Source organism: Balaenoptera physalus (genome assembly GCF_965194825.1).
Source record: "Balaenoptera physalus genome assembly, chromosome: 7".
NCBI lineage: Eukaryota > Metazoa > Chordata > Mammalia > Artiodactyla > Balaenopteridae > Balaenoptera > Balaenoptera physalus.
Genome location: NC_138886.1, coordinates 73028945 through 73056046, shown reverse-complemented (window position 1 = coordinate 73056046; position 27102 = coordinate 73028945). Strand labels below are relative to the sequence as shown.

General features: G+C 37.0%; 1 protein-coding gene across 1 annotated transcript; it reads left to right on the top strand.

Annotated features, from left to right (window-relative positions):
- The first annotated feature begins 481 nt into the window (after positions 1 to 481).
- Positions 482 to 16307, top strand: IZUMO3 (IZUMO family member 3). Its single transcript, XM_082470545.1, has 6 exons — positions 482 to 10932; positions 11070 to 11144; positions 11293 to 11382; positions 12070 to 12150; positions 12575 to 12665; positions 12984 to 16307. The coding sequence occupies exons 1-6, from the start codon at positions 10701 to 10703 to the stop codon at positions 13117 to 13119; spliced, it is 705 nt and encodes a 234-aa protein (XP_082326671.1). The 5' UTR covers positions 482 to 10700; the 3' UTR covers positions 13120 to 16307.
- Positions 16308 to 27102: the final 10795 nt, after the last annotated feature.

Here is a 27102-nt window from a genome sequence, read left to right as displayed (position 1 = left end):
TACCTAGACAGGGATAGAGCCCCAACCATCACCAGATAGGCCACCTAAAAACTTCCTGAGCCCAGAGCCACCTCTAGACATGCCTCTAGACACAGTCCTGCTCACCACAGGACAGGACCTGGCTCCACACACCAGCAGACAGGCACTGGTCCTATCCTCCAGGAAGCCTCCTCTAGCCTCTGGAGCAGATTCACCCACCAGGGGGCAAACACCAGATCCACAAAAACTAAGATACCCCAGCCTGCAGAACCAGCCAGCCCACAGCAGGTCAGACCCTGCCCTGGGATGAACTGGGACCAAGCACGGCCAACTAGCAGGCCAACACAAGCTTTGGGACACCCAGGACCCTGTACCCAACTGCAGCAGGAAACGCCCCCTCCACACTACCGATCATCTGACACCAGCTTTGGGATTCCTGGGCCTGACAGCCAGACTGCAGGACCCAGCTCTGCCTGCCAGTAGTCTGGCATTAATCCCAAGACCTGGCTTCATCCACTAGTGAGTAGGCAACAGCTCCAGAGTCTTCTGGACCCCAACTCTGCCCACCAGTGAGCCAGCACTAGCCCCAAGGCTCCATGCGGTTCTGCTCCAGCTGCCTCATAACCAGGCCCTGCCAAACAGCAGCCAACAGCCTCCACACGTGGCAGGGTCTGGCAACCAACCAGACTAGGAGCCAATCAAGCCTACCAGGCTGTCCACATAGCCAATTCGCTACAATGGAAGGACCCATACATCCCTTATTAGTAGAACCCCTAGAGCATACAGCTCTGGTGACCAGAGGGGAGTCCACTTCAGGGATGCATAGGATGACTCCTAGAGAAAACCATCTTTCCAAGGTTGGGAAATGCAACTAACCTACCAGATACAGAAAAATACAAAACAACTTAGACAAAATGAGGCCGCAGAGAAACATGTTCCAGATGAAGGAACAAGATAAAACCCCAAAGAACAACTAAGTGAAGTGTAGATAGATAATCTATCTGAGAAAAAGTTCAGGGTAATGATTGTTAAGATAATCAAAGAACTTGGGAGAAGAATATATGCACAGAGCAAGAAGTTAGAAGTTTTTAATAAAGAATCAGAAAATATAAAGAACAACCAAGCAGAGATGAAGAATACACTAAATGAAAGGAAAAATACACTATAAGGAATAAAGAGCAGGGTAAATAATACGGACAAATGATAAATGAGGTAAAAGGCAGAGTAGTGGAAATCACTGAAGCTGAACAGAGTAAAAAAAAAAAAAGAAAAGAAATGAAGACAGTTTAAGAGACCTCTGGGACAACATGCAGCACACTAATACTCACTTTATATGGGTCCCAGAAGCCCAAAGAGAGAGCGAGAAAGGGCCTGAGAACATATTTGAAGACATAAAAGCTAAAAACATCCCTAGCCTGGGAGACGAAACAGTCACCCCAAGTTCAGGAAGCACACAGTCCCATAAAGGACTAACCCAAAGAGGAACACACCAAGACACATTGTAATTAAAATGGAAAATTAAAGATAAACTATTCAAAGCAGCAATGGAAAAGCAACAAATACAAGGGAACTCCCATAAGGCTATCAGCTGATTTTTCAGCAGAAATCCTGCAGGCCAGAAGGGACTGGCACTATGTATTTAAAATGATGAAAGGGAAAAACCTACAACCAAGAATACCCTACTCAGCAAGGTTCTCATTCATTCTGATGGACAGATGAAAAGCTTTACAGAAAAGCAAAAGCTAAAACAGTTCATCACTACCAAACCAGCTTTACAACAAATGTTAAAGGAACTTCTCGAGATGAAAAAGAAAAGGTCACAACAAGAAACAAGAAAATTATGAAATGAATACGCTCATAGGTAAAGGCAAACATACAGTTAAGGTAGGAAATCATCTACACACAAAACTAACAAAGTTTAAAGACAAAAGTAGTAAAATCATCTATATCCACAATAAGCAGTTAAGGGATACACAAAACAATTAGGCATAAAATATGATAGAAAAAACAGCAATCATGAGAGGAGGATAGTACAAATGGAGGGTTTTTAAAATGCATTTAAAATTAAGAGATCAGCAACTTTAAACAATCACATATATAGCGAGATTGCTATATAAAAACCTCATGGTAACCACAAACCAAAATCTATAATAGATATACTCACAAAAAAGAAAAACATAACACTAAGGATAGTCATCAAATCACAAGGGAAGAGAACAAGAGAAGAGGGGGGAAAGAGTGGCTAAATGGATACAAGAACAAGACCCATATATACACTGCCTACAAGAGACTCACTTCATATCTAAAGACATAAACAGACTGAAAGTGAGGGGATGGAAAAACGTATTCCATGAAAATGGAAGTCAAAAGAAAAGTTGGAGTAGCAATACTTACATCAAATAAAATAAATATTAAAATAAAGACTTAAAAGAGTCAAAGAAGGACAATACATAATGATCAAGGGATCAATCCAAGAAGAAGATATAACAATTGTTAATATATATGCACCCAACACAAGAGCAACTAAATGCAGTAAGTCCCTACATACGAATGAGTTCCATTCCAAGAGCGTGTTCGTAAGTCCAATTTGTTCATAAGTCCAAAAAAGTTAGCCTAGGTACCCAACTAAGACAACTGGCTATATAGCACTGTACTGTAATAGGTTTATAATACTCTTCATACAAATAATACATTAAAAAAACACACACAAGAAGAAAACAATTTTTAATCTTACAGTACAGTACCTTGAAAAGTAGAGTAGTACAGTAGTACAGCAAAACAGCTGGCATACAAGGGCTGTCATCAAGTGAACAGGCAAGAAGGGTTACTGACTGGAGGAGAGAGAGGAGGTGGGAGATGGTAGAGCTGAAGGATCTTCAGCACTAGGAGATGAAGGGCAAGCTGCAGTTTCACTTACTCCTGACGTTGATGGAACGCACGTTCACATCTTTGAAAGTTCACAACTTGAAGGTTCATATGTAGGGGACTTACTGTATATAATGTAAATATTGACAGACATAAAAGGAGAAATTGGCAGCAACACAATAATACTGGGGGACTTTAACACCCCACTTACATCAATGGACAGATCATCCAGACAGAAAATCAATATAGAAACACTGGCCTTAAATGACACATTAGACCAGAGAAACTTAATTCATATATAGAGAGCATTCTGCCTGAAAGCCGCAGAATACACAATATTTTCAAGTGTACATGGAACAATGCACACACTTATCTTCAATTAATCTACAATAATGGAGGCAAGACTATACAATGGAGAAAAGATAGTCCCTTCAATAAGTGGTACTGAGAAAATTGGACAGCTGCATGTCAAAGAATAAAATTAGAACATTTTCTCACACCATACACAAAAATAAACTCAAAATGGATTAAAGACCTAAATGTAAGACCACAAACCATAAAATTCCTAGAAGAAAAAATAGGGAGAACTTTTTGACATAAATCGTAGCAATATTTTTTTGTATCTGTCTCCTCAAGCAAAGGAAATAAAAGCAAAAATAAACAAATAGGACCTAATTAAACTTAAAAGCTTTTTGCACAGCAATGGAAACCATTGACAAAATGACAAAACCTATTGAATGGGAGAAAATATTTGCAAGTGATATGATCTATAATGGGTTAATAGCCAATATATTTATAAACAGGTCATACAACTCAACATCAAAGAAACAAACAACCTGATTGAAATATAGGCAGAAGACCTGAAAGGACATTTTCCTAAAGAGGACATGCAGATGGCCAACAGGCATATGAAAAGATGCTCAACACTGCTAATCATCAGGGAAATGAAAATCAAAACCACAATGAGATATCACCTCACACCTGTCAGAATGGCTATCATCAAAAAGACCACAAATAACAAATATTGGAGAGGATGTGTAGGAAAGGGAACCCTTGTACTCTGTTGGTGGGAATGTAAATTGGTGAAGCCACTATGAAAAACAGTATGGAGGTTTCTCAATAAAACTAAAAATAGAACTACCATATGACCCTGCAATTCTACTCCTGGGTATATATCTGAAAAAATCAAAAACACTAATTCGAAAAGATACACGCACACCAATGTTCATAGTAGCATTATTTACAATAGCCAAGATATGGAAGCAACCTAAATGCCCATCAACAGATGAATGGATAAAGAAGATGTGGTACATATATATACAGTGGAATACTACTGAGCCATAAAAAATGAAATTTTGCCATTCGTGACAGCATGGACTTTGAGGATGTTACGCTAAGTGAAATAATTTAGACAAAGACAAATACTGTATGATATCACTTACACGTGGAATCTAAAAGACACAACAAACTACTGAATAACACAAAAAAGAAGCAAACTCATAGATATAGAGAATAAGCTGGTCATTACCAGTGGGGAGAGGGAATGGGGGAGGGGCAATATAGGGGTAGGGGATTAAGAGGTACAAACTATTTTGTATAAAATGAGCTACAAGGATATAATATACAACACAGGGTGTATAGACAATATTTTATAATAACTATAAATGGAGTATAACCTTTCAAAATTATGAATCACTATATTGCAGACCTATAATTTATATAATATTGTACATCAACTATACTTCAAAAAAGAAAACAGCAGAATTGGAATGAGGGAAGGCAGAGCTATTTGTAGAAAGGGTAGTCAGAGAGGACGTTCTGAGGAGGTGACACTTAGCTGGAGTCTAAAGGATGAGCAGAAGCCAGCCATGGAGATGTGAGATAACAGAGCTCCAGGCTCATGGAATAGCGAGTGCTCAGCCGTGAGAGGAGGCCAGCCTGGAGCCTAAGAGGTGTGAGGGAGAGTGGCCCAAGATGGACACAGTAATCTGGACATGTGCCACATCATATCATAGAAGGCCTTTCAGGCCAGCTTGTTTATTCTCAGTGCAGTAGAAAGTTACAGAAACAGAAGATGGGAATGACCTGATTTACATTTTTATAAGCCCACTCTGGTTGCTGTGGGAAGAATGGACATGTGGGGCAAGAAGTGAGACTGGGAGGCCAGTTAGGAGAGGATATTGTAACACTCTCCAGGTAAGAGGCGATAGTGGTTTGCACTGTGGTGGTGGAATCTGAGAAGGAAAGAAGTGGACAATTTCAGACTATAGTTTGGAAACAGAACCAAGAAGAATATGAACTACTGTATATCCTTAGCCTAAAGAATCAGGACCTTAGGTATAAATGGCTTTCTATGTAACTGTTCTTTTGTAGAAAGGAAAAGTGGTTCTTTACTGTCACACATGCCATAATAGGTGAATAAACTTAAGTGAAACAGATAAAAGAAAAGAATGCAAGCTATACCACCTCAGAGCTCTGTGCTCTGGTGCAAAGTACTTTACCCCCTCTCAGTTCTCCCATCTCTAAGTGGGGCTGATAGTACTAATCTCTTAGCATGAGGATTTTATATAATCATGCGTGTAAAGAATATACAATATTTGACACAGATTATGCGTTCAACAATGTTACTTCTTGCTATTGGATATTGTGTTCTTATAGCTGTTTATATTATTGCATTTTAATTTCATTTGAAGGGAGAAAAGGAGTAGTACTACATTTGCCTAGTATTTACTTAAGGTAAACTAGATTAAAACCTATGCCTTTTATATACAATATTAAAGAAAATTGAGTACTGCAATTGACAAGCAGACAAGCTACAGTTGAACATAAATATTCTTCATATTCTCTATACAAGTAATTTAAAAGGAAGAAAAAGAATTGGATGTGAGAAGAAATATTAAAAGATGGTTGGGATTATAGACTCCATTTATTGTTTAAAATGAGAAATAATAATTTTTCTTTTCTCACAAAAATAATTTCCTGAGGGTCTGTCTTCTTGCTAACTAGAGACGGTGATGATTTTTGCCTTGAATTAACTCTGTTCAAGGGACATTTTGGTATTTTGGAAACACGTGGACTTTGAAGGCAGACAAATGTTTGTTACAACCCCCAATTTTTCCCTTACTAGGTGTGTGACCTTCAACACTCCCCTTAGCGTCTCTGAACATCAGGCTTATATTTTATGTAAAGGAAAGAGTAATGCACACTTGTGTTGAGTACTAAATACTGTGGTGTTTATGTTGCAAGCTCACCCATTTATTTACACTACTCTCTGATATACAAAGGATACATAGCCTCTTCATAGTCTATAGTTGGTCTGAACTTTCTCTGGAAACCTTACTTCTTACCTCACTGGGGAGGGGAAAAAAAAGAAATATTAGAACAATATGATAAATTTGATCCCACCCCAAAATTTGAACATTTTCTTAAGGTAACTATATTTCCTTTGGAGGAATCATTTTTTCATATTTCCCCCTTTCCCTGCTTCTATGTAAAACGGGACCTAAGAATGGGGAGGTGGGGGTCCTATGTTAATTCATGAACCAGCCGCACGGTTGAAGGGGGCCCATGGGTGCATAGCATGTTGAGGAAAGTTTTCCACTTATAACAGCACCTACCTAGGAGATATAAAACTGTTACGTTTTCCACCCTAGCTAGCTCAACCTCCTGAAACTGATAACAAACCATGAACACTGAGCAACTCTGGGATGCTAGACCTCTCTTGGGCCTAATTAAAATATCTTCCTAATCACTGAAAAATTAAGCTTGTTTTAACTAACTATGGACTCAATCCATCTTACCAAGTATGTTAAAATGAACTCTCTTTCTAGTATTTAAAACCCCTGCGTTTTCCTCCTCAGTGAACTCTGCAGTGAATTTCTTCACTGATGTGTGTTCCCTGGCATGACAGCATTTTTTTTTTTTAACTTTGAGGATATCTGCTTCATTCTTTGACAATGTGTTGGTATCTTTAAGGTAAAGTTGGTACCACCCTACCTCTCACTATTCTTGCAGTGTTTGCTGAGAAACTCTGCAAGGGGAACACTTTGAATCTGTTCTCTCTTTCCTTGGGGTCTAGTGGCCTTTCCTAACAATTTGATCCCATCGAGGCCCTGGGGATTGCTGCAGACTCCTTTTCCTTTCTTGGCCTGGTGGTTTGCTATCCAGATCTCAGACAAAGGACCCTTTACCTAAAGCTTTAATGATACACACTGGCAAGTTCCCCAGTCAGATCCTGAGTTCACCTGCACATCCTTGCCTAGCAGCCAGTGGGAACATGTTCGTTTTTCCATGCCATGTGGGAACCGGCACTGTCTCAGGAGTGTCTTCTATTAGCCAGTCCTACAGGCTTTTCCTTAGGTACTATTATCTGCGTGTGGGTAATGGTGTCGTTTTCAGAGCCGCTAAAGGATGCAAGGCAAAAGCTTCTCTCCCCTCATTATTTCCTTGAACCTAATATATCTTCCCTCCTGGGACCTGCCCAGAGAGAAGAGGTTGTGACACACATCTTCTGCTTCCTTTACTTCTCTCCCCCTCATTCTTCCCACAATCCCTACTGATTGGATCAACTTTCTTTTAGTTTGATTTCCTATCAGGTAGAGATTTCTTCAAAGTCGTCCAGGCTCAAACCTTACAACTTTTCCTAAAGGATGAGTAGAATATGGAGAGATTGGCTTAACGACAATGGAATGTAAATGAACAGGAATACAGAAAATATTGAAATTATTTTACATGTGAAATATCTGGCACATAGTAATTATTTAAATATTTAAACCTATGATTATAATACTGCCTAGAAAGATAATTTATAACATAGCCAAATATCAAATAATGGCTTCTTAGTCTCAGTTTACAATCAGGAAAGAAGTTAATATCACTGGACTGTAAGAAATATCCGGATCATTTGACAAACTTGTAGATAATCAAGTGACGTGATAAGAAAAGCAATGCAGCAGGGCTCAGCTGGGACAGATAACCCAGGAGAGATGACGTAAGAAGCTTGAGGCAGAGAGAGATTCATTATTTTTATTTTTTATATGGATCTGGGATCCACCATGGAACGTGGCAAATTACTGTAAGAAGCTTCTTGCTCTTTATGAAACTTGTTCTTCAGATTTTAAACCTCAGTGCATTATATGACTTGTAACAAAGGCCAAGTGTTACAACACATCTGGTTCTAGCCCTTAAAAGAGGGACTCTCTAATTGATAGTGCTGTACGACAAAAAAATAAAAAATAAAAAATACACAACGCTGCCCATGAACACCTTATCTCCGTAAGAACAACAAACAAGCAAATATATATTTGGTACAATATTACGAAAGCATGTGCTGTTACGTATCTTTTTTACTACTTGAGGCAAATACAGAGCTCAGGTAGCTATTCTACAGATTCACACTGACCATAAATCATATCCCCTTGATGCCGATCCAAACCAAACACTAGCATAATCATTCTAGGATTTGGGTGTTAGCCTTTTGCCTCCCTGACACAAGTATTATTATTTTAATTAGGTAATGTGATCATTATATTATTAATCAATTTCCAGACAGCTCTTCTTTTCCAAAGCTAAAGTACTTTTCATATACAAAATCCAAAGAACTAGCGCATGTTAACTGTGGTTATTGTCTTACATGTTATATACACCATCATCAGTAATTTCAGGATGCTTCCCCTAAAGGCTCCTGAACATTACTGGGTCTCACTCATAACCATATATTCATTAATTGTTTCTAGTCTCCTGGACCCGGCCTCTCTATAAAAAATTCCTCCAGACTTAGTGCTGTTCTGTCTTCCCCAGACCTCTGTGTGTATCTCTTTCTTTACCTTAGCACACACTGTTGTTTTCTGTCTACTGTTTACTCCATGAAAATGAGAGTTCCTCCACTGTTTCCCCTTTTGTATGCACCTTTCAATTACAAGCTCTACCTGTCTGTTTAGGAAATGGTTTGTTATTTCCAGTCTTCCCAAGACTATACAAAAGTCAAATTATTTTTCTCTCATCCTAAAAATCTTGGATTGCAAATTAAGCTGGGAGGGTAAAGCAAGAACAAAAATGGTAGATGGGTCACTAGAAGGTCAGGAAAATGTGCCATGGAATGAGGCAGAATTATTCTGTAGTATGATAAAGTGCTCCCTTTAAGCTGTCTAATCCAAAAGGCACGTATTGTTAACTGGAAAATATCTCATCTATAACATGTGTTTTCTCTTGAAGAATAGTCTTTCCTCATACTTGGCCACCTGCCTGCCAAGTTTCTTAACCCTCTTAGTCTCCAACTTTGGTTTCCAGAGTTACTTTAATACCATTACCACACATACCTTCAGACCTCAGCCTGTGAAAATCCTTTGGGGGTCATCTAAAGATGAGATCATCTAGCCAAGGGAACATAAAATTAGAGTGGAGAAGTGCCAGTTCTGGAACATCAAAGGATTTGAATTATACTCTCTCCCCCCCACCATCTTCCAATTTATCAAATTCCAAGAGATTGTTTTCTGTTTTATCCCAGAAAATATTGAGAGGCAGTAGATAAAGTATATAGAGTTTGGAGTTAAACAGACATGAGTTTGAATCCAGATCCCTAACCACTGAATTATTTTAAGCCTCAGTTTCTTATCTATAAGATGGAAATAATCTCTCCAAGTATTGCTGTGCCATCCATGAGGACTTGGGACATTCCATCTACAGTGTTTTTAAGACAAAATCAGGCACATGGAAGGCATATAATTAGTGGTAGTTCTTTTAACTTCCCTCACAACCTTCTACTCCAGGACTCTCCCATACCTTATGTCTAAAATCTACCACCAACCTTTGAAGATCCCAGGGTTTCCTAGTTTCCAGGGGGTCACAGCCATATATGCAATATATTATAGAAGAGGTAACTAGAACTCTGGAAAGTCTGCAAAGCAGCCTTAATTTCTTCATATAACAAAGAAAATTCTTATTCAAAGAGCCTTAAACTGAAGGAAAAACATGTTTATTTGTCCACATTCCATGGAGGTGTCCTGAGAACACAGCCCATGATAACTGTAGTTATTTTCTTATATGTTACACAAAGTGTGTCATCAGCACTTTCAAGAGGTGCCTGTTAAAGGACCCTGAACATTACTGGAGTTTCACTCATCAGTATGTATTCCTCAACTGTTGTTTCTAGTCTCCTGGCTCCAGAGTCTCTAAAAGAAGAATGATATATAAAAAGGTTATAGAGCATAGCTGGAGAAATATTCCTGCAAACAAAGGTAGCCTAAATTTCTGAGAAATTATCAATTGTACCAAAATCATTATTATCAATGATATCAATTATATACAGACACCCATTGCTAATTTTCAACAATACTGCTACCATCAGGGACTGGGACCCCAAGAAGCTCAATATTCCAAGTTTTTCTTACCTCTTCTATAAAAGCAGAGCTTGGGTTAAGCAATCTAAAGTCCTAAGAGATCTCTTCCAACATCCACTGCTATTGAGATACTACTTCAATGTTCAGCAGGAGTGTGGGAATTTACTAAGAACACAAGTAAGACAAAGAGTTGAAGACTTTTTCTGAGATATCTCTGTGCACGGAACTCTGCTTGTGTGAGCACAAGACTTCTCTCTCTCTGTGTGTTCCACACTCAGAACTCAGGTATCTGCTCCCCAGCTGGCAGTTCCCTCTCTCTGGAATGAAGGATAAAAGTCAGAAAACTGAAGATCCTTAGAGAAATGAGATTGCCTAGAAGTGGGATGGAAACAGAGGGGAAGGTGGAGTCAGACTATCCAGGACAAGGCTCTCATTCCTGGAGTTTTGAAGGAAAGGGAACTTGGTGAACTAGTTGCCAGGACAACCTGATCTTGAGGCAAGGGTGGTCGGGGCAAGGAAATGGGAGACCTGCGGCTGCTCCTGCTCCTGCCCCTGTCCCTGGCAGCCTTCCACGGGGTCAAAGGCTGTTTGGAATGTGACCCCAAATTCATCGAGGATATTAAGTCCTTGCTGGTAAAGCTGGTACCCTCAGAAGTCCCTGGCCAAACTCATCTGCTTGAACGGCAGATTAAGGAGACGATCCGTTTAAGCTTCAAGGTCTCCCACAGGGACAAGATGCTTCGGGTGTTGGGTGAGGGAAGCTCGAGTCCCTGAGAGTTTTGGGGGTTAAAGGGAGAAGGGAGGTAGGGAAGAGAGCACCTGGGCCCACGTAATTTCCTCCATAAATGTAATTATTCTCCCACATGTTCCTTTACCCCCCCTCTCTAGCTGTTCAAAAGGTTGTCAATTTGAGAACATGGCTGAAGAATGAACTTTATAAACTGAGCAATGAAACATGGAAAGGTGAGGTACTGTTTCAGTGTTAAGAGATTGTATTGCCCAAGCAAGTATGAGAAAAATTCACTGGGGAAAACAAGGCAAAACAATTAGGATTAAATTATGAAGGGAAAGGCCACCCCTATTTTCTGATGTCCCTTCCACCCCTCTTTAGGTGTCCTTATCCTTCAAGTCAAGCTTCTCAATGTCCGCCAAAACCTGGAATCCAAACTGAAAGAACTATTAAAGAACTTCTCTGAAGTTGGTAATATAAGATGACTATCTAACAACACTGAAATTATGTGAAAGGAATAGGAAATGAGGGGTGAGAGGAGGAATGTGATTTCACATTAGAATAATTTAGAGTGGGTGGAGGGGTGGCTGGAACTTAATGGGTAACCAAATAAAGATGACTTGGGTACACATATGACAAACACTAAGTTGATTCTAAGCTCATTAGATCTTTCTGATTCTCTTTTAGCTTGTTCTGAAGATTGTGGTAAGTACAGTATATGTGATGCCTTGAGGTTTCAGCCATATCTTCCCATCTCCTGTGCTCTATATGACCCTATCTCTTCTACTTGTCACATTGAGAACGCAATTCCTAGAGCTATTGGCTACAAGGGGGAATGTCAACGATCACTGACAACAAAATCTAGTTTATAAAATCTCAGACACCCCAGAGATTTTAGAGGTGCTAAGAGGCCTATAGTATAGTTTATAACCCAAAGCACCAATATAAGCTGAGCCATCATTTTCCTACTTCTTCCCAGAGATCTGACTTAAAATATTTAGAGTTTTGACCCATCAATAAAATTGATTGCCAGGGGAAGAAGAAAGTCACAGCAATGTAACCAATGGAAATGCCTGAGATCTAATCCATACTTGGTGTCTGAGCTAAGGAAACTCCATGCCGTGGCCCCCTTCCAACTATCTTTCTTCTCTCTATCAGTCGTGACTGAAGGTCCTATCCTGGATTGTTGGACCTGTCTTCGCATCACCACTCGGTGCTTCAAAGGAGAATATTGTGCAGGTAACAAAGATTGCAGTGTGGCATTTTGAAAGGCCAGGGATCAAGGAGTTCTTCATTGATTTAATCCACAAATATTTGTTGATCACCTTCTCTGTAGGTCATGCTAATGTCACAAACAAGAGCTAAGATGCTGGACAAAATTTGTACTGGTATGAATTACCGGGCACCGGATAACTGAAGAGCTTAGAAATGAAAAAGCTGTACTAAAGGTGGAGAAATTAGGCTAGGGGCAGTAAGAGAAAAAGTTTTGTAGAGCTTAGGAGTCTAAGTAATTAATACAGATCAGAATAACCAGGAAACAGTGATGTAAGTGGTGAACAGGGCAATTTTTAAGGTTAAAAAGAGTCTTCTTATGGATAAAGTTCTCAAGTTACTAATTTCCTTCTCCAAAATTCACTTTCTTTTTTGCCCTTTCTTCTTTCAGAAGATGATCCAAAGAAGGCTGAGAATCAAGAGATTGCACTATTTCTGATATTATTAGCAGAAGGTGTAATACTGGGAGGTGCTTTGTTACTGTGAGTTTTCCTCCCTCCAAACGAACACTGGGTCAAGCATTTCTTTGGCAAAGATATTGCCCAATCTTCCCCTTCCTTCCAATGGAAATAAGGGGAAAGAAGTCATTTCAAAATCTGGGATCTCATACTAACAGGAATGAGACAGATAAAGTCTGATGGGACAAAAGTTGGAACATAGGAAATGGAGGAGGTACAATGAAGTATGAGAAAAACTTTTGTAGAGGAATTCAAAAAAGGAAGAAAAAACAATTGTTACAATTTTTTTAAGAGTTGGGCTACTAATACTGAAGTTGGGATTATCTTATTTCTCTACTCTAGATTCCATTTTTGCATCTCTCATCGGAGGAAAATGAAGGCAATACGAAGGTCGTTAAAGAAATACTTGGAGAAGAAACTTGAAGAATTAATGGGGATAATGGATGAGAAGGAGAAAGATTTTGGAGGCGGAAAATAAATACAGAGACACAGCCAGAAGGTCTTTCATAATTCTCTTATGTGTTGACTCAGAGTAGAAAACCAGGAATTAAGCTCTTTTGCAGTCATAAAGTCAGAATATTCTAAAAGTGAACTTACAGTTTCTCTAGTAAAGACCCCTTCTGATAACCTGAGGCAATGGAAGCAAATGATTTACTGGAAGTTGTACAGAAAGTAATGCTGGTATGCTACAATGCACATAAAAGATGATACGCTGCATGATAGTAAAGAATGCATGGTTGTCTAAGATTCTACAGAAAACGTAATAAAGACTCAGCTTTATTTCTCGTCCTATCAGTCTAAGCATCCTATCAGTTTGGAAAAAAGTTTTAGTTTCATTTTTATTCAAGAAGTTTACTCTAAAATCATTCCATTGACTGGTCAACTTATTAAGAAATCAAACATATTTTTTCAGAAGTAGTTATCAATCAAATGACATTTTGAAGTGTACACTAAATACAATATTTCCACATCTTAATGTGTATAACTATTACCAACAAAATTTAAAGTATGGTTTTGGTTCTTCTGTTTAAAAAAAAGGCAAAATAAGAGAAGTGGAATCAATTTCTTAACACTGTAGACTACATTTAGGATAATGATGAAATAGGTGGAAAATTTATACTTGCAGAACAGAACACTATCTTTTTCCTAAACCTGTCTTTTTCTATGATGTAAATCAATGTTCAACTTATTATAAATAAAAATAAAGTTCCTTGTAATCACCCTAAAGAAAAGAATGCATGGTTGGTAACTCTCATTAATGTCTTTAATCAGGAAAACTTTTAAATTTCTAAGTTTGCTTTTATTTCCACCTTTCCATATTTATCTATGTTTCCATATTTATTAGGTTCAATGTGGAAAATTCTTTGGCAATACATAACATTTAATCTTCATCATGATATGACACACACATACACACACACGCGCGCACAAAGTCCAAAACATTAGTCCTGAGTTGAGATTTGTCCCAGTCATTTTTCCCTAAATCTATGGTCTATGACTGAATTAGATATTACTGTCTTAGTCTAGTTGTTCTTATTGAACACTTTTTAATGTGTATACTACCCTAATTAGTGCTTTACATCTACTAATTGAACTCTTGCAATAATCTTTTGAGTAATATTGTTATTTACCTCCGTGTTATGGATGAGGAGACAGGAAAATATCTAACTCGAGGTCCCACAGCAACTGATCTAGGCTATGATAAACTCCCTTGGTGGCTAACCTGTGCTTACTGACACCATCTGATTGGAACTCACAGCTATAGGCATGCAGTTATGAAAGATAGATTAACGGAAAGATAATAAGTGTGGGTTTATTGTCAACACCAACTTGATTACAGGCAGTGGTGGCAAAGCCTGGAATAAAACTGAGGCCTGGCTAACCCTAAAATACATGAACTTTCCACTCTATTTTGTGTCCTTTTATTCTGGAAGCTTATTTCAAAAGAAAAACACCACAGTTTAGCAGTAGAAGAATAGGTCCTGCTTCAGTGGTGGGTAGAAGTGTTTGCTAATCTTTCACCCACTGTAGATCTTTGAGTACTTGTTTGTTGTTGCTGCTATATTAATGAAATATTGAATGAATCAGAATATACTTGAGGAGGACCTGAACATTAATATCTCTCAGTTGCTAAATTTGAACTTCATGTTAAAAATAATCGTGTTGTTGGCACCCATCATTTCCCAATGATTTAAGGCTCACCTTACCAAAAAATTCTTGAGACATACTAACTTCTTTCATAGTCTTTATAAATTACTGTTTTTATATTGTCTTATTTTTCATTATAGATAATTATATAAATACGATAACATACTTGCTAGATTTTGTGTGTTTTTGTGTCTCCTTGTTTGCTTTAGCGCAGCCTTTTAAATTTCTTGTCATATTGGCTTATTGTCCCCTCCCCACTCCTCTTGTATTTCATTCTCATCACTCTCTTCTAGAAAACCTAGGTTGACAAGGATATGTCTTTCATTATTTTATCCAAACCTAAATGGTTATAAGTAAACAGATACACATACATACATACAAATACATTTACACATGTAATTTTTTGCTATAAAAAATTACGCACACTAATGCATGTTGATTTCACACTTAAATACTCTGTGGAAATTAAGCCAACTGGTATCAACATCTAGTCACTCTTTTCGGCGGTTGCACACAATAGCATCGTACCATAATTATTCTAACATTCCTCTATTTTGAGTATTCTCTTCATTAGGTTTTTTAGTCAGTATAAATAATGCTGCAATAAACATCTGTGCAATAAATATCTACTTATTGATTCTCCCATGTGTAAGAGATAATGTTCAGAACTGGAATATCTGAGGTGAAAATTATTATATGTGCTTCATCAGAGTCTGCCCACATACCCCATCCCAACTTACAGGATCCTATTCTTCCCTAATCAATGCCCTCACTTTAGCAATAGACACCTTACAAGGCTGGGATTCTACTTGAATTGTAATTCAGCCAATAGCAGGATAAGGTCCTGTGTTTTATTTTCAGCAATTTCAACTATAGGAGCTATAGGAGATAAGGCTCTTCCTCAGAGCACACCTAGGAGCTCATAGGTCACATATGTGGGGTTTGAGCTGAGAATTTGAATCCCAGAGCTCATCCTTTTAGCATTTTGTCCAGAAAAAGAGGAGCAACCAATCAACATCATCACATTACTTAGTTTTCGAAAAATGTTGGAAAGTATCATACAAAGAATCACCTAACTTGCTTCTCATAAGTCGCTGATTAGGAGTATCCAATGGAGATGTTTTATATAACTCTATAAACAGTTCATGCTGAGGACTGTCAGTGCTCTCTTTACTACTGGCAGTAAGTCATCAGCAACTTTAAATGTAATAGGACTAGAGAGCCAATTCAAAAAGCCCAAAACCAATTCTGAAAACTCGTCCTTAAAATTATATTCCTCTAGAACTACTCTCAACTCCAAAATCTGTATTAGTCTGGGTTCTTCAGAGGAACAGAACTAATAAGATAGATAGATATGTAAGAGGAGATTTATTACAGGAATTGGCTCACACTATTATGGAGACTGAAATATGCCATCATATGCAGCCTGCAAGTTGGAGAACCAGGAAAGCCAGTGATATAATTCACTTAAGAGTCTGAAGGCCTGAGAATCAGGGGGATCTACCTGGTATGAGTCCTAGAGTCGGAAAGCCCAAGAACAGTCTGTTGACCATGACAGACAGAGAGAGAGAGAGAGAGAGAGAGAGAGAGAGAGAGAGAAGGAGAAAGACAGAGGGAGAGAACATGTGCTTTTCCTCCACCTTTTTGTTCTATCGGGGCCCTCAATGGATTGCATGACGCTCACGCACATTGGTGAGGGCAGATATTTTTTACTCAGTCTACTGATTCAAATGTTAATCTCTTCCAAAATTATCCTTACAGGGAAACCCAGGAACAATATTTTGCCAGCTCTCTGGGCTTCCCTTAGCTCAGTCAAGTTGAACACATAACAATAACAATCACAAAACATTACCTATCAAGTGTTGTGAAGAGTAGCTAATTATATGCATTTGAGACTATAATCTTCTATTCATCATATATCATAAAGATCAAAAAATATAATAATATAGAATAGGGCATTCTAAATAGCTAGGAAAAGAACAAAGTAAACTCAAAACATGTACAAAGAGGGAAAATTAGATTGTATCTTAATGAAATGTAAAGCAAAAAATAAAGAGATAACACCAGATGCTAATACAAGTCTTCATCCACAGAGAACAAAAATTTTTAAAGATACATTAAAAAGGTAGAAATAAAAGGATCAAAACTATAGATAGAATTTATTTTTATCTTAAGAGACTCTTTTAAACAACTATAACATTTAAAACTTGGATGAAAGGATATTTTTATTAGAAGTACAAATTACCAATACTGACACAGGAAGAAAAAATAACCCACATTGCCAATGTTCTTTAAAGAAATTTAAAAATGGTATGAGCACTACTGAAAACAAATGCCATGCTTAAGGAAAAACCTGAAATGAGACACAACATGCTGACTTTGATTTTTACCTGAATGGTGAAACTATGATTTCTTCCCACCTTCAGCGCATGGTGCTTGCTTGTTTCCTTCACTAAAGCAAGGAATACAGGAGAACAAGTGGTTTTGATGGAAAGAGCCCAATTTCAGTTTTGAAAATACTAAGTATCAATTTTGTTGGGTGTCAAAAACAGACATCCATTCAGTGTTTGAATTTACATATATGAATATAGCAAGAAGATCAAAGCTAATGAACCATATTTCAAAACAACACTTGAACAGAATAACTAGTGAACCTGAAAATATGACTAAGAAGATCATCCAGGTGAAAAGGTAGAGAAGAAGTGATGAAGACCAAGGATAGGATACTAAAGATCCCCACATGATAGTAAAATTAAAATATAACTCTAAGTGGGCTGAGAGGAGCAGCCAGCAATATTATATGTTATTAAGATATCTATAATATTAAGATACTTACAATATTAAGATACCTAAAAATCCAATCTGTTTTGTATAGTCTTACTCCTTGGAAAACCTTTATTTGAGATGCTGCCTTTGGGCTGAATTCCCATCAGCTTTGACTATGTGTTTCAAAGTTGTGACCCTTCCATCTGCACAATTTACTACAACTGCTTTATAATATAAACCCAGAGTCTGATCGTTATCATTTCTAGAATCACCAACACGATGAGGGGCTGGTTGTTTTGTGTTTCTATGTGTTTACAGTTCAATAACATGAAGATTACCTAATGAAACTCTATGTTCATCTACTAGGAAAGGTCATGTGGTACTTATATTTTCAAATGTCAAATACAAAATTAATTGCTTACAATCCTAATTTAAGCTTGAGCTAACAGTTAATATTAAAAAAAATATATATGTAAAAACACCTTTCCAACAAGCAAATCCTCAACCCAAACCTCATTGATAGCTTAGTGAAACGATACAAATCATTTTATTACTGGAACAAGTATATTTTAAGAACTAACATATACTCCAATGTCCCGATGTCAACCCTGCATGAGTTTATTTCTAGCATTTCCCTAGGATATACAAATCAATCATTAGGGGAACGTATTTCTCTGAGTCTGTGAACCTGGCATAGTTGGTGCAATTTCTGACCCCCCATCATTCTTGGGGTTACCTTACTAAGAATCAGTATTTTCTAAGGTGTTTCCCCCCCCCCAGGAGAAAGAGGTCAGAGGTGAGGTTCCACTTAGCTTTTACCGAATGAAAATGTAATAATTTATTTTATCTAGAGGTAACATTAGAAGGTGCTAGTCAATCTAATTAAGGTACTCAAAACATAAATTATTAGAACATAAAAAATAAAAGCTAACAGGATAAAACAACAGCTGGTTTAACACTAGAAGCTTCTTAATTTCCAATTATTAATAGTCTCTCTAACTTCATTCCCTTACATCCTGACTCAAACGGAGGTTGTACCTTCTTCCACCTGAGGCAAATGCTTTATGATTTATACTTCCTGACCTGCAGCCTCTTCTAGAACATTCCTTCATTATTTATCTCCCATCATTTGTCTCCTTTCTCTTCCTCAATACTAGGTCTTTACTCTTAGTGTCCATCACTATAAATTAAAGCCTCTTTTCTTCATCCTTTATCCACTTCGAACTACCACCCCAGACCTCCCTGCCAAACTTCTTAAAAAAGCACTCTGTATCTCATGACTATTTCTTCATTCCTGTTCTCCCCTCATTTCACCACAATCTGCATTCTGCTCCTCACCACCAATTGGAAATTCCTCTAAGGTTGTCACTGATCTCTTAGTTGTTATATTCAAAGAGTTCTCTTTATTCCTCAAGTTACTTGTCAGTTCTAAGACTTATCAGAGTGCTAATGGTTTCCTTCTTAAAGTACCCCTCTTGTACTTGGCAGGTTTTGTTATTTTCAAGGTTTTGTTCGAATTTTTACACCATGTTTTAGCTGCTTTTGGGGGGGCTCTTCCTCCTCTGCCTGCTTACTTAGAAATTGAACACCAGAGAATTGACTTCAAATTTTTTCTGCTAGCTACTCCATAGCTGGTAGAATCTCATCCACTCAGGAGATTTTAACTATCACCTAGTAATTGTATCTCCAAATTCTTAGACTTTTATTTGCACACCCCAAGTCCTCCACCTCTGTTTCTGAATACATACCAGATATATCCATCTAGACATAAAATACCAATTTTAAACTCAGCATGCCTAAAACTGAACTCATTATCTTGAACCATTTCTGATTTTATACAATTCATCCTTACCCAGAGTGTCCTTCAGTCCTCATGAAGAAAATATATGTTGAATGTACATTACAGACAAGGCACTTTACTGAGCATTTTCATAATTATCTTCCCATAGATTCCACAAAATTATTTTAAATCATTTTTGTATAGATGAAGCTTGGCAAGTTTAAGTGACTTCTTCCAAGTGGTTACTTGGTAAGTGGTGGAGCCAGGATTCAAACCCCACTAGCTAGCACTGGCTCCGTGGATACCATAAATTACCCAGAAGGTAGAAGTCTCAATGTATTCTGGAATCCTCTCTCTCCTTCATCTATCCTAGCCAGTCTCTTCAATTAGCATTGATTTTCACTCCTAAATATCTCTTAAATCTCCATGGCTACTGCCACAGCTGAAGTCCTTCTCTCCCGTCTCAGGGCTGATTGCAGTGGCCTTCTAATCAGCCTCCCTGAGCCCAGCCTCTCCAGAAGCCAAAGCCATCCTTCCTTTTGCACTCAGAATGATCAGTCTAAAAACACAAATTGATTTCTAACTCCTAAGTAAAGTACTCCAATGACTCCTCCACTCCTAAAAGTGAAGTGTAAACTCTTTCATACAACATTTCACACTGCTTAAATTTTACCATTCCACACTATGTAATCTCACCTTTGGCCAAATGCCTTCCTAGGCCTCCTTCTCTACTTAGGGTTTGCCAAACATACTTGGCCTTTTCTTCCTCCTAGCCATTACTTGCTATGTTTTCTTGATTGCCTGGTAGTCCTTCCTCAGCCTTCAAAACCCACATCTAAAGTCATCTCATAAAGCCTTTCCTGAGATGGTCAGACAGCATTAATCACCCACAACCTTCAGGAACCATTACAATTCATTTGCTTCTCTAAAGCACTTTTCACAGAGGATTGTTATTATAGGTTTGCATGTCTCTTTCCTAGACATGAAATCCTCAGGGGCAGGGACTATGCTATGCTTATCTTCATATTCCCAGCATCTAGCAATGTACCACAAAACTGCACCAGCTTCAAAGTCACTTAATCAAGGGATTTCATATAACTATGAATTAATGTCTGATTCCAAGAGGTCAGAAATCATGTCTGTCTGTCCACAGAGATCATTGCAATACCTGGTACTAAAAAATAAATAGTAGTTAAATGGAAATCTAAATATGTAAATGAGAGCATTGATGAACGCTGTTGTTTGGAATCAAGTATACCCTAGGTATTCTTGACACTTCCACATATACTTTGTCATATTGTCCACCGTAGCCTCAGTCCATCTTTAAAATCCCTTGCAGCTGGATGGCCAACACTGCCATGGAATAAGGGCTACCTTAACATTGTTTGGAGCTAACACATTCCATGCAGCGTAGGTCAGAGTTAGAGTAAGTACCAAGTTCCCAAATCAAGTGCACAGGTTCTTAGGGTGAAACCTACCTCAAGGGCATCTATGGGAAGTTCTCAGCAGCTCCACTTACACCTCAGGGGAGCTGGGTTGGCTTTGTCCCATCAGCCTGCCAATTGGACCAGATCTGAAGAAACCTCAAACCTTCTAATAGTTCTCATGACTTTTGGCATTGATCTAAATTGAGAAATTATCTCAAAGATCAGGAAACTCCCACATATTCCCCTGAGTCACCCTGATAACAGGGATAAGGTGGGAGATGGGTAAGGCGCAGTAGAGATGTCAGTATTTAAGTACCTAATGGTATTAATATTAATAAACACAGAAGGTTCTGGAACATTACCCTGAGCATTTTCCTAACTTCAAGATGCATGTTTTTATTTTTCAACTCACCTAAAAATAGACTGAATAGCAAGACTAAGTAAAAGGACAGAGTGAGAGTAAAGTTGGAGAATGGAAGTAAATATCTGAGGAATGGAAGAAGGACACTTTGCACTCCACTTCATCTCAAAGAACTTGCCTAACTTCAGGTTCTCCGGTTTGCATTCCCAGATCTAGCACTACTAAAACTGCCATGTAATATTACATGTGCTTGCACATCTTCCTCTAAAATAGGAAACAAATACAAACACCTTCCAATTAAAGGGCAGCACTGGCAGATATGTATGTTTGTCAAGCATCCACTGGACCATTACAGGGCTTTCTGTGAGGCATTCCTCTCAAGCCCCTACCTAACAAGGCTTCATCAATCTGCCTGATGAGGTGGCCCTTCACAATTTCTGCTGAAAGTACTAATAAGCACAGGCTCTTCAGGTTCAGAATTCATGTTTTCTCTTTCATCCACATTCTCTTTATCTTACTAACAGTGTCAGAAAATGTTCAACAAGATTTTCTAGTGAATAAAACACATCCTGGTTTTATCTTTGGCACTTTGGAAATCTATGTGAATAATACTTTCAAGCCAACAAGACATCATTTATTAAGTTGCTGCTTCTATAACTGATAACCTCAGTCTGGGCTATGAAAACAGTCCAAAGAGAGTTCAAAGAAAAGGTTGAAAAATATTAAACACAGAGTTTGTGATGCAATGCTTATTAAGACATACAGAACCTTGTATAAAAACCAACTGCATTTCCTTGAAAGAAAATGCAAGGGAAATTTACAGTCATTATCTCTGGGTGGTGTAGGTTACCAGTGATTATTATTTTCTCATTTTTGCTTGTTGGTGTTTCTGATTATTCTACAGTGACCTTGCATCTTACTTATGTAGGGAGAAGGGCTACTTGACTTAAACTTGAGGGCAATAGGACTTCCAAAGCAAACATGGTGTATTACAATTTGTTCCAAACTGTCCAATGAATTAATTTAATCCAGTATGTAGTTTATGAGATAGATTTTTACATAACAAAGTAGCCCGAGTGACTATTTCCTTAAATTTCTTCCCTTGGAAATGAAATTTGGTTTAACATTCTTTTTTCTTGTCCTGTAATTCTGGTATATTTTGTTTCAAAGGCTTATTGTGGCAAAATCCTTTCAATGACTCTATGTAATGTACTCAGTACCATAAGGGAGACTAAAAGGAGATGGAATGCAGTGACATTTTTTAAAAATAAAACTGGTATTATAATTATTATTATTAAAGAAACACCCTATTTATCATTGATTATAAGGTACAAAAATCTGAAGAGTCATGTTTTCAATTCTAAGCCACGAGCCAGGTCAGGCATTACACACTACTCATCTGCTAACACTAAGGTCAGCTAAGGACCTGCTTCTCTTTTATTTGCCACTGACCCTTACTATCTTGTCATTAGTTTTTCACTTTTGTTGCCCTATCCCGTTTATGATCTCAGTATCTCAAGTGTATTTCCATGTGTTTTGCTCTTTGTTTTAGACAGCACTGTCTAATAGAAATATAATGCAAAGCACATACATAATTTTAAATTTCCTAGTAGCCACATTAAGAAAAAGTTTAAAAACAGGTGAAATTAACTTTAATAATACATTCCAACCCAAATATCCATACTGATATCATTTCAATGTGTAACCTGTATAAAATTATTACTGAGCTATTTTAATTATTCATTTAGAAACTAAGCCTTCAAAACTTGGCTGGTATTTTATACCTTCAGCACATCTCAATTTGAAATTTTTTAATTGGAAATACCTGATTTGCATTTATATATCATAAAGTTTACAGCTGAAAAAGGAAACCCAAAGTTGTTCCAAGCATGCTTAAAAGTTTTCCAATCACTCAATCTAGTGTCAGCTTTTTAATTTACCTTAAAGTTAAATAAAATTAAAAGTTCGGTTTCTCAGTCACATTAGTTATATTCCAAGTCACATTAGTTACAGTCCGCACGTGGCAAGTGGCAACCATGTTGGCGAGCACAGGTTTAGAATCCACAAACTGTTTCTGCTTAAGACTTTCAAAAGTTGGATATTTTTTCCAGGTCTTTAAGGATCAAACCTCAGATCTGGCCCACACACAAAAGCCCAATGGTGGCCCTTACAGACACCTTTCACAGACATTTTCAGGTAACAAGCACCCCCAACATATACACACATACAGAAGAAAACACTTTGGAATATATCCCCATCTGATGGTGACCCCTGGTATATGATGGCTCCCTGCCTTGGGGAATAAGTACTGCATTCTGAATTTACCTGGAGATAATTCCTGGAAGAGGCACAGTATTTTAAAAATATAAATGAAGGACTAATCTTAGAAAATGCAAATGAAAACATAAATGGCTTACTTTGGAATACACATAAATTCTTTCAGGCAATAAAGATTGATTTATTAACTTATCAACTCAAAGGCAGACTATTGTAGTACCCCAAAGCAATAAATCCCCAGAGTCACCTGTTATGTTGCTCTTGCTTATAACTGCATTTGGGGCTTTTTCCCCCTCTTACTGATCCTGTTGTTGACAAATACATACCTTAAAAAAAGAAATCAAGCAGATGGTTTATATGACCTTTTTGTGGGAGAGGGAGGACTGTTTTGTTTTGTCTTGTTTTTGCAGGGGTGAAAAGAAGGGCTTGGGCAAAGATTCTTGTATAATTGATTTGGACTGATGCTAATTAAAAATCTTCACTGAGAAAATGAATTTTCCAGAAACTTTCAGACTATCAAGGGGAAGAGTTTCCTCTGTAATTACAATATCTATATGAGTATGGTTACAGAGTCCACAGGCAGGATCTACTCTCCAGATAAGAAATGTGTAATAAAATGGGTATTTTGTGTTTTATATTTTGCAATGTTATCTTTCCACACATATATAATTGTAGTCTATTTTTCTTGTGCCTTTTTCTAATGCATAATGTATTTTGAATTACATGGTTTATATACAACCATTTACATACAACTTAAAACAACAAGTTTTATGACCAGAATGTGAGCCATTTTAATACAGTTCTGAAGAAGTCAAGATTCTTTGTTTGGAATTTTTTATTTCCTTTATCAGTGGTTTACTTCATGGGTCCCATAGAACAGCACTAAGCAACAGACATATAATGCAATCCATAAATGCAAATCACATATGTAATTTTAAATTGTCTTGCCTCCATATTAAAAGAGTAAAAAACAAGTATAATTGATACATTTTTATTAAACCTTAAATATCCCAATGAGATACTGTACCATCTTTTATTTTTTACTTAAAGCATTGAAATCTGTATATTTGATACTTATAGTCTCTATCAATTCAGACTAGCCGCGTTTCAAGTACTCAATAGCCACACGTGGCTAGTGGCTGACATTACTGAACAGCAGAGGCAAATATAATAATCGCAGTGAAACTTTGGTATAAGTTGCTGAATATATGTTACTTTATCAAGCAAGATGGAAACAAGAGATCTATTCAAAATTATGTTTAACAGTCAATTAAGTGTTAAATTTTCATATTACTAAAGCAAAGTTAAAAGAAATCTGTCGTGATTTTCTGTAAAAACTATTACTTGGCCTATAGAACGTAGCACTTTTTCTATTCTTTCCTATTTGTGCTATTAGCAAATTTTCAGGGTAGGCTCACTAGATCCCTACAGCACAGACAGCTAAATAACCTTGATCATGGTTTAAACTGGTCTTGAAATTAGTTCACATAATTACCTGTCAGTAGAATATGTCACTGGTTTTTCTTTTTTCAAAACATTTTTTTTAATCGAACATCTTCAGAGCTCCCTTACAAAATTGAATGAAATATTAGAATGACACATTCTGAATGAAAAATGTTAATTTCTATCTCACCCTTTCTTCTATTCAAATGCATAATTTTTTGCCAGTGTTGAAAAATCTGCAGCATTAATCTCTATGGCTTAAAGAACAACCTTATTTTACAGCACAGTTCAGTAAGACACTAGAAAAACTGTAGACATATTTACAAAAAGAAATATCCACAAGCTATTACATTGTCATACATTAGTGCACTTGCCTGCCTATGTGATATTTTTCTCCATGTTCAATGGTGCATATCAAGTTAACAACCAAAACTTATTATCTAATGTATTGTGTGATTAATGGGATAGCTCATATTTTAATCAGCCATAGATTTCTTCTCAATGAGGTCTACTTGCCTTACGCACATTATAGTCATTCAGTCTTAACTTTTTATAATAGTTTTTCTTCTACTTTCCTTTCTATTTATTTTTAACAAAAATTTCATGTGAATGCTGCTAATAGATTTAATAATTCATTTTGTGATACCCCTATATTTTTAAAGACCTATTTATTTGGCTCTGCAAGAGTGCTTTGTATTTAGAGTTAGCAATAACTATTTTAAATATAATAACTATAGTTTATTGATCACTTCCCACTAAGTCAGAGGTATCTCCCTTTTCTTCTTACTACCAGAGAATTGTTTTCTTATGTAATTTTGCCCATCACAAATTTACAGTTACCTGTGAGCAGCCACTGTATTCCCTGCTTGACTATAAGCTACTTAAGAAAAGTGATATTATATTTATTTTCCTATTTTTTAAAAGCCAGCAGAGTAACTCACATTTTATAGATGCATCATAAAAATATGTGGACTTTATATATGAATCATTATAAAGCTGTGACCTCAGTGTTAGTCTAACAAATGACTTAAGCAGTCCAAACCAAAACATGGAGTCATAGTAGCTATATTATTTAGCTATTATATATTATACTATAATAGGAATATTCAACGGTTGCTCTGTTTTGGCACTACATACATTAGCTGCAATGTTTTAGTTATCCTATAATCTTTTAAGTATCCTATAAGGATAATTATCATAAAGGATAATTAAATACTAATATGAAGTATACACTATGAATAGCCCCATTGCAAAAATAATAAAACTGAGGTTCTGAAAGAAAAGGGTACTGAGTCAGAGTTTGGACATGCATGTGTCTGATGGCAAAATTGGAGTTTTTAACCACTGAACAACAGCACGGCCTCTTGAGGCCTCTGGCTCTGAGAATCTTAGATGGCAAGGCCTTTAAACAATGGAGTTGCTAATGCTGGGGATGATTCCACTGAATGACATGCATTGGATAAAACAGGCAAATACAAAACAAATATATCATTCATAAGTATAAGAATATTGAATCCAAATTACTGAATAGCTGTAATCTTTTGTTACTGGTATTTGGTAACTTTGTCATTATATTTTCTGAGTAAGCTTTATGTACCTACCATAAAACATCCTAATTCTCTTTGAGGTTTTGATTCATTTTTTTCCCCAGATTCTGACATATTTATGTTAGACCGAAAGAATTTCTGATCTTGAGAATGTGTTCAAGTTTGTTGGTTTATAACTATAGTCAAATTTGGAGTGGCCACTATTGATTTTTAAACTTAACTAGATAATTGAATTTTCTCACTGACCAGAGGCTATTAAGAGTTTATTTGATTAGAGGTACCTGTTTCATTTTCGTTCTGGGTTGAAAGATCATTTACTATCAACCTGCTACAACATCTGTTAAAACATGTTCCTGAGGGAAGCAAACAAATTAAAAAAAAAAAAGCAAGTAAGAATACACAAACACACACACAGAGTAATTCTCCTATACCTTCATTTTAACATGTTTCTCAAACTTGTTTCCTTGAGAAATTGCAGAATGGCCTCCTTTTTCTACAGTTGCATTTTTAGTTTATATATATATGTGTGTGTGTGTATACACTAAATATATTTTTACATATTTACTATGTAATAATAATATAAACAAATAAATATACCCATACTACAAAACTACCTAAGAACATAGATTAAAAGGTAAGAAAGGAGACTGAGCCAAGATGGCAGAGTAGAAAGGCCCTGAGCTTACCTCCTCCCATGGGCACACCAAAATTA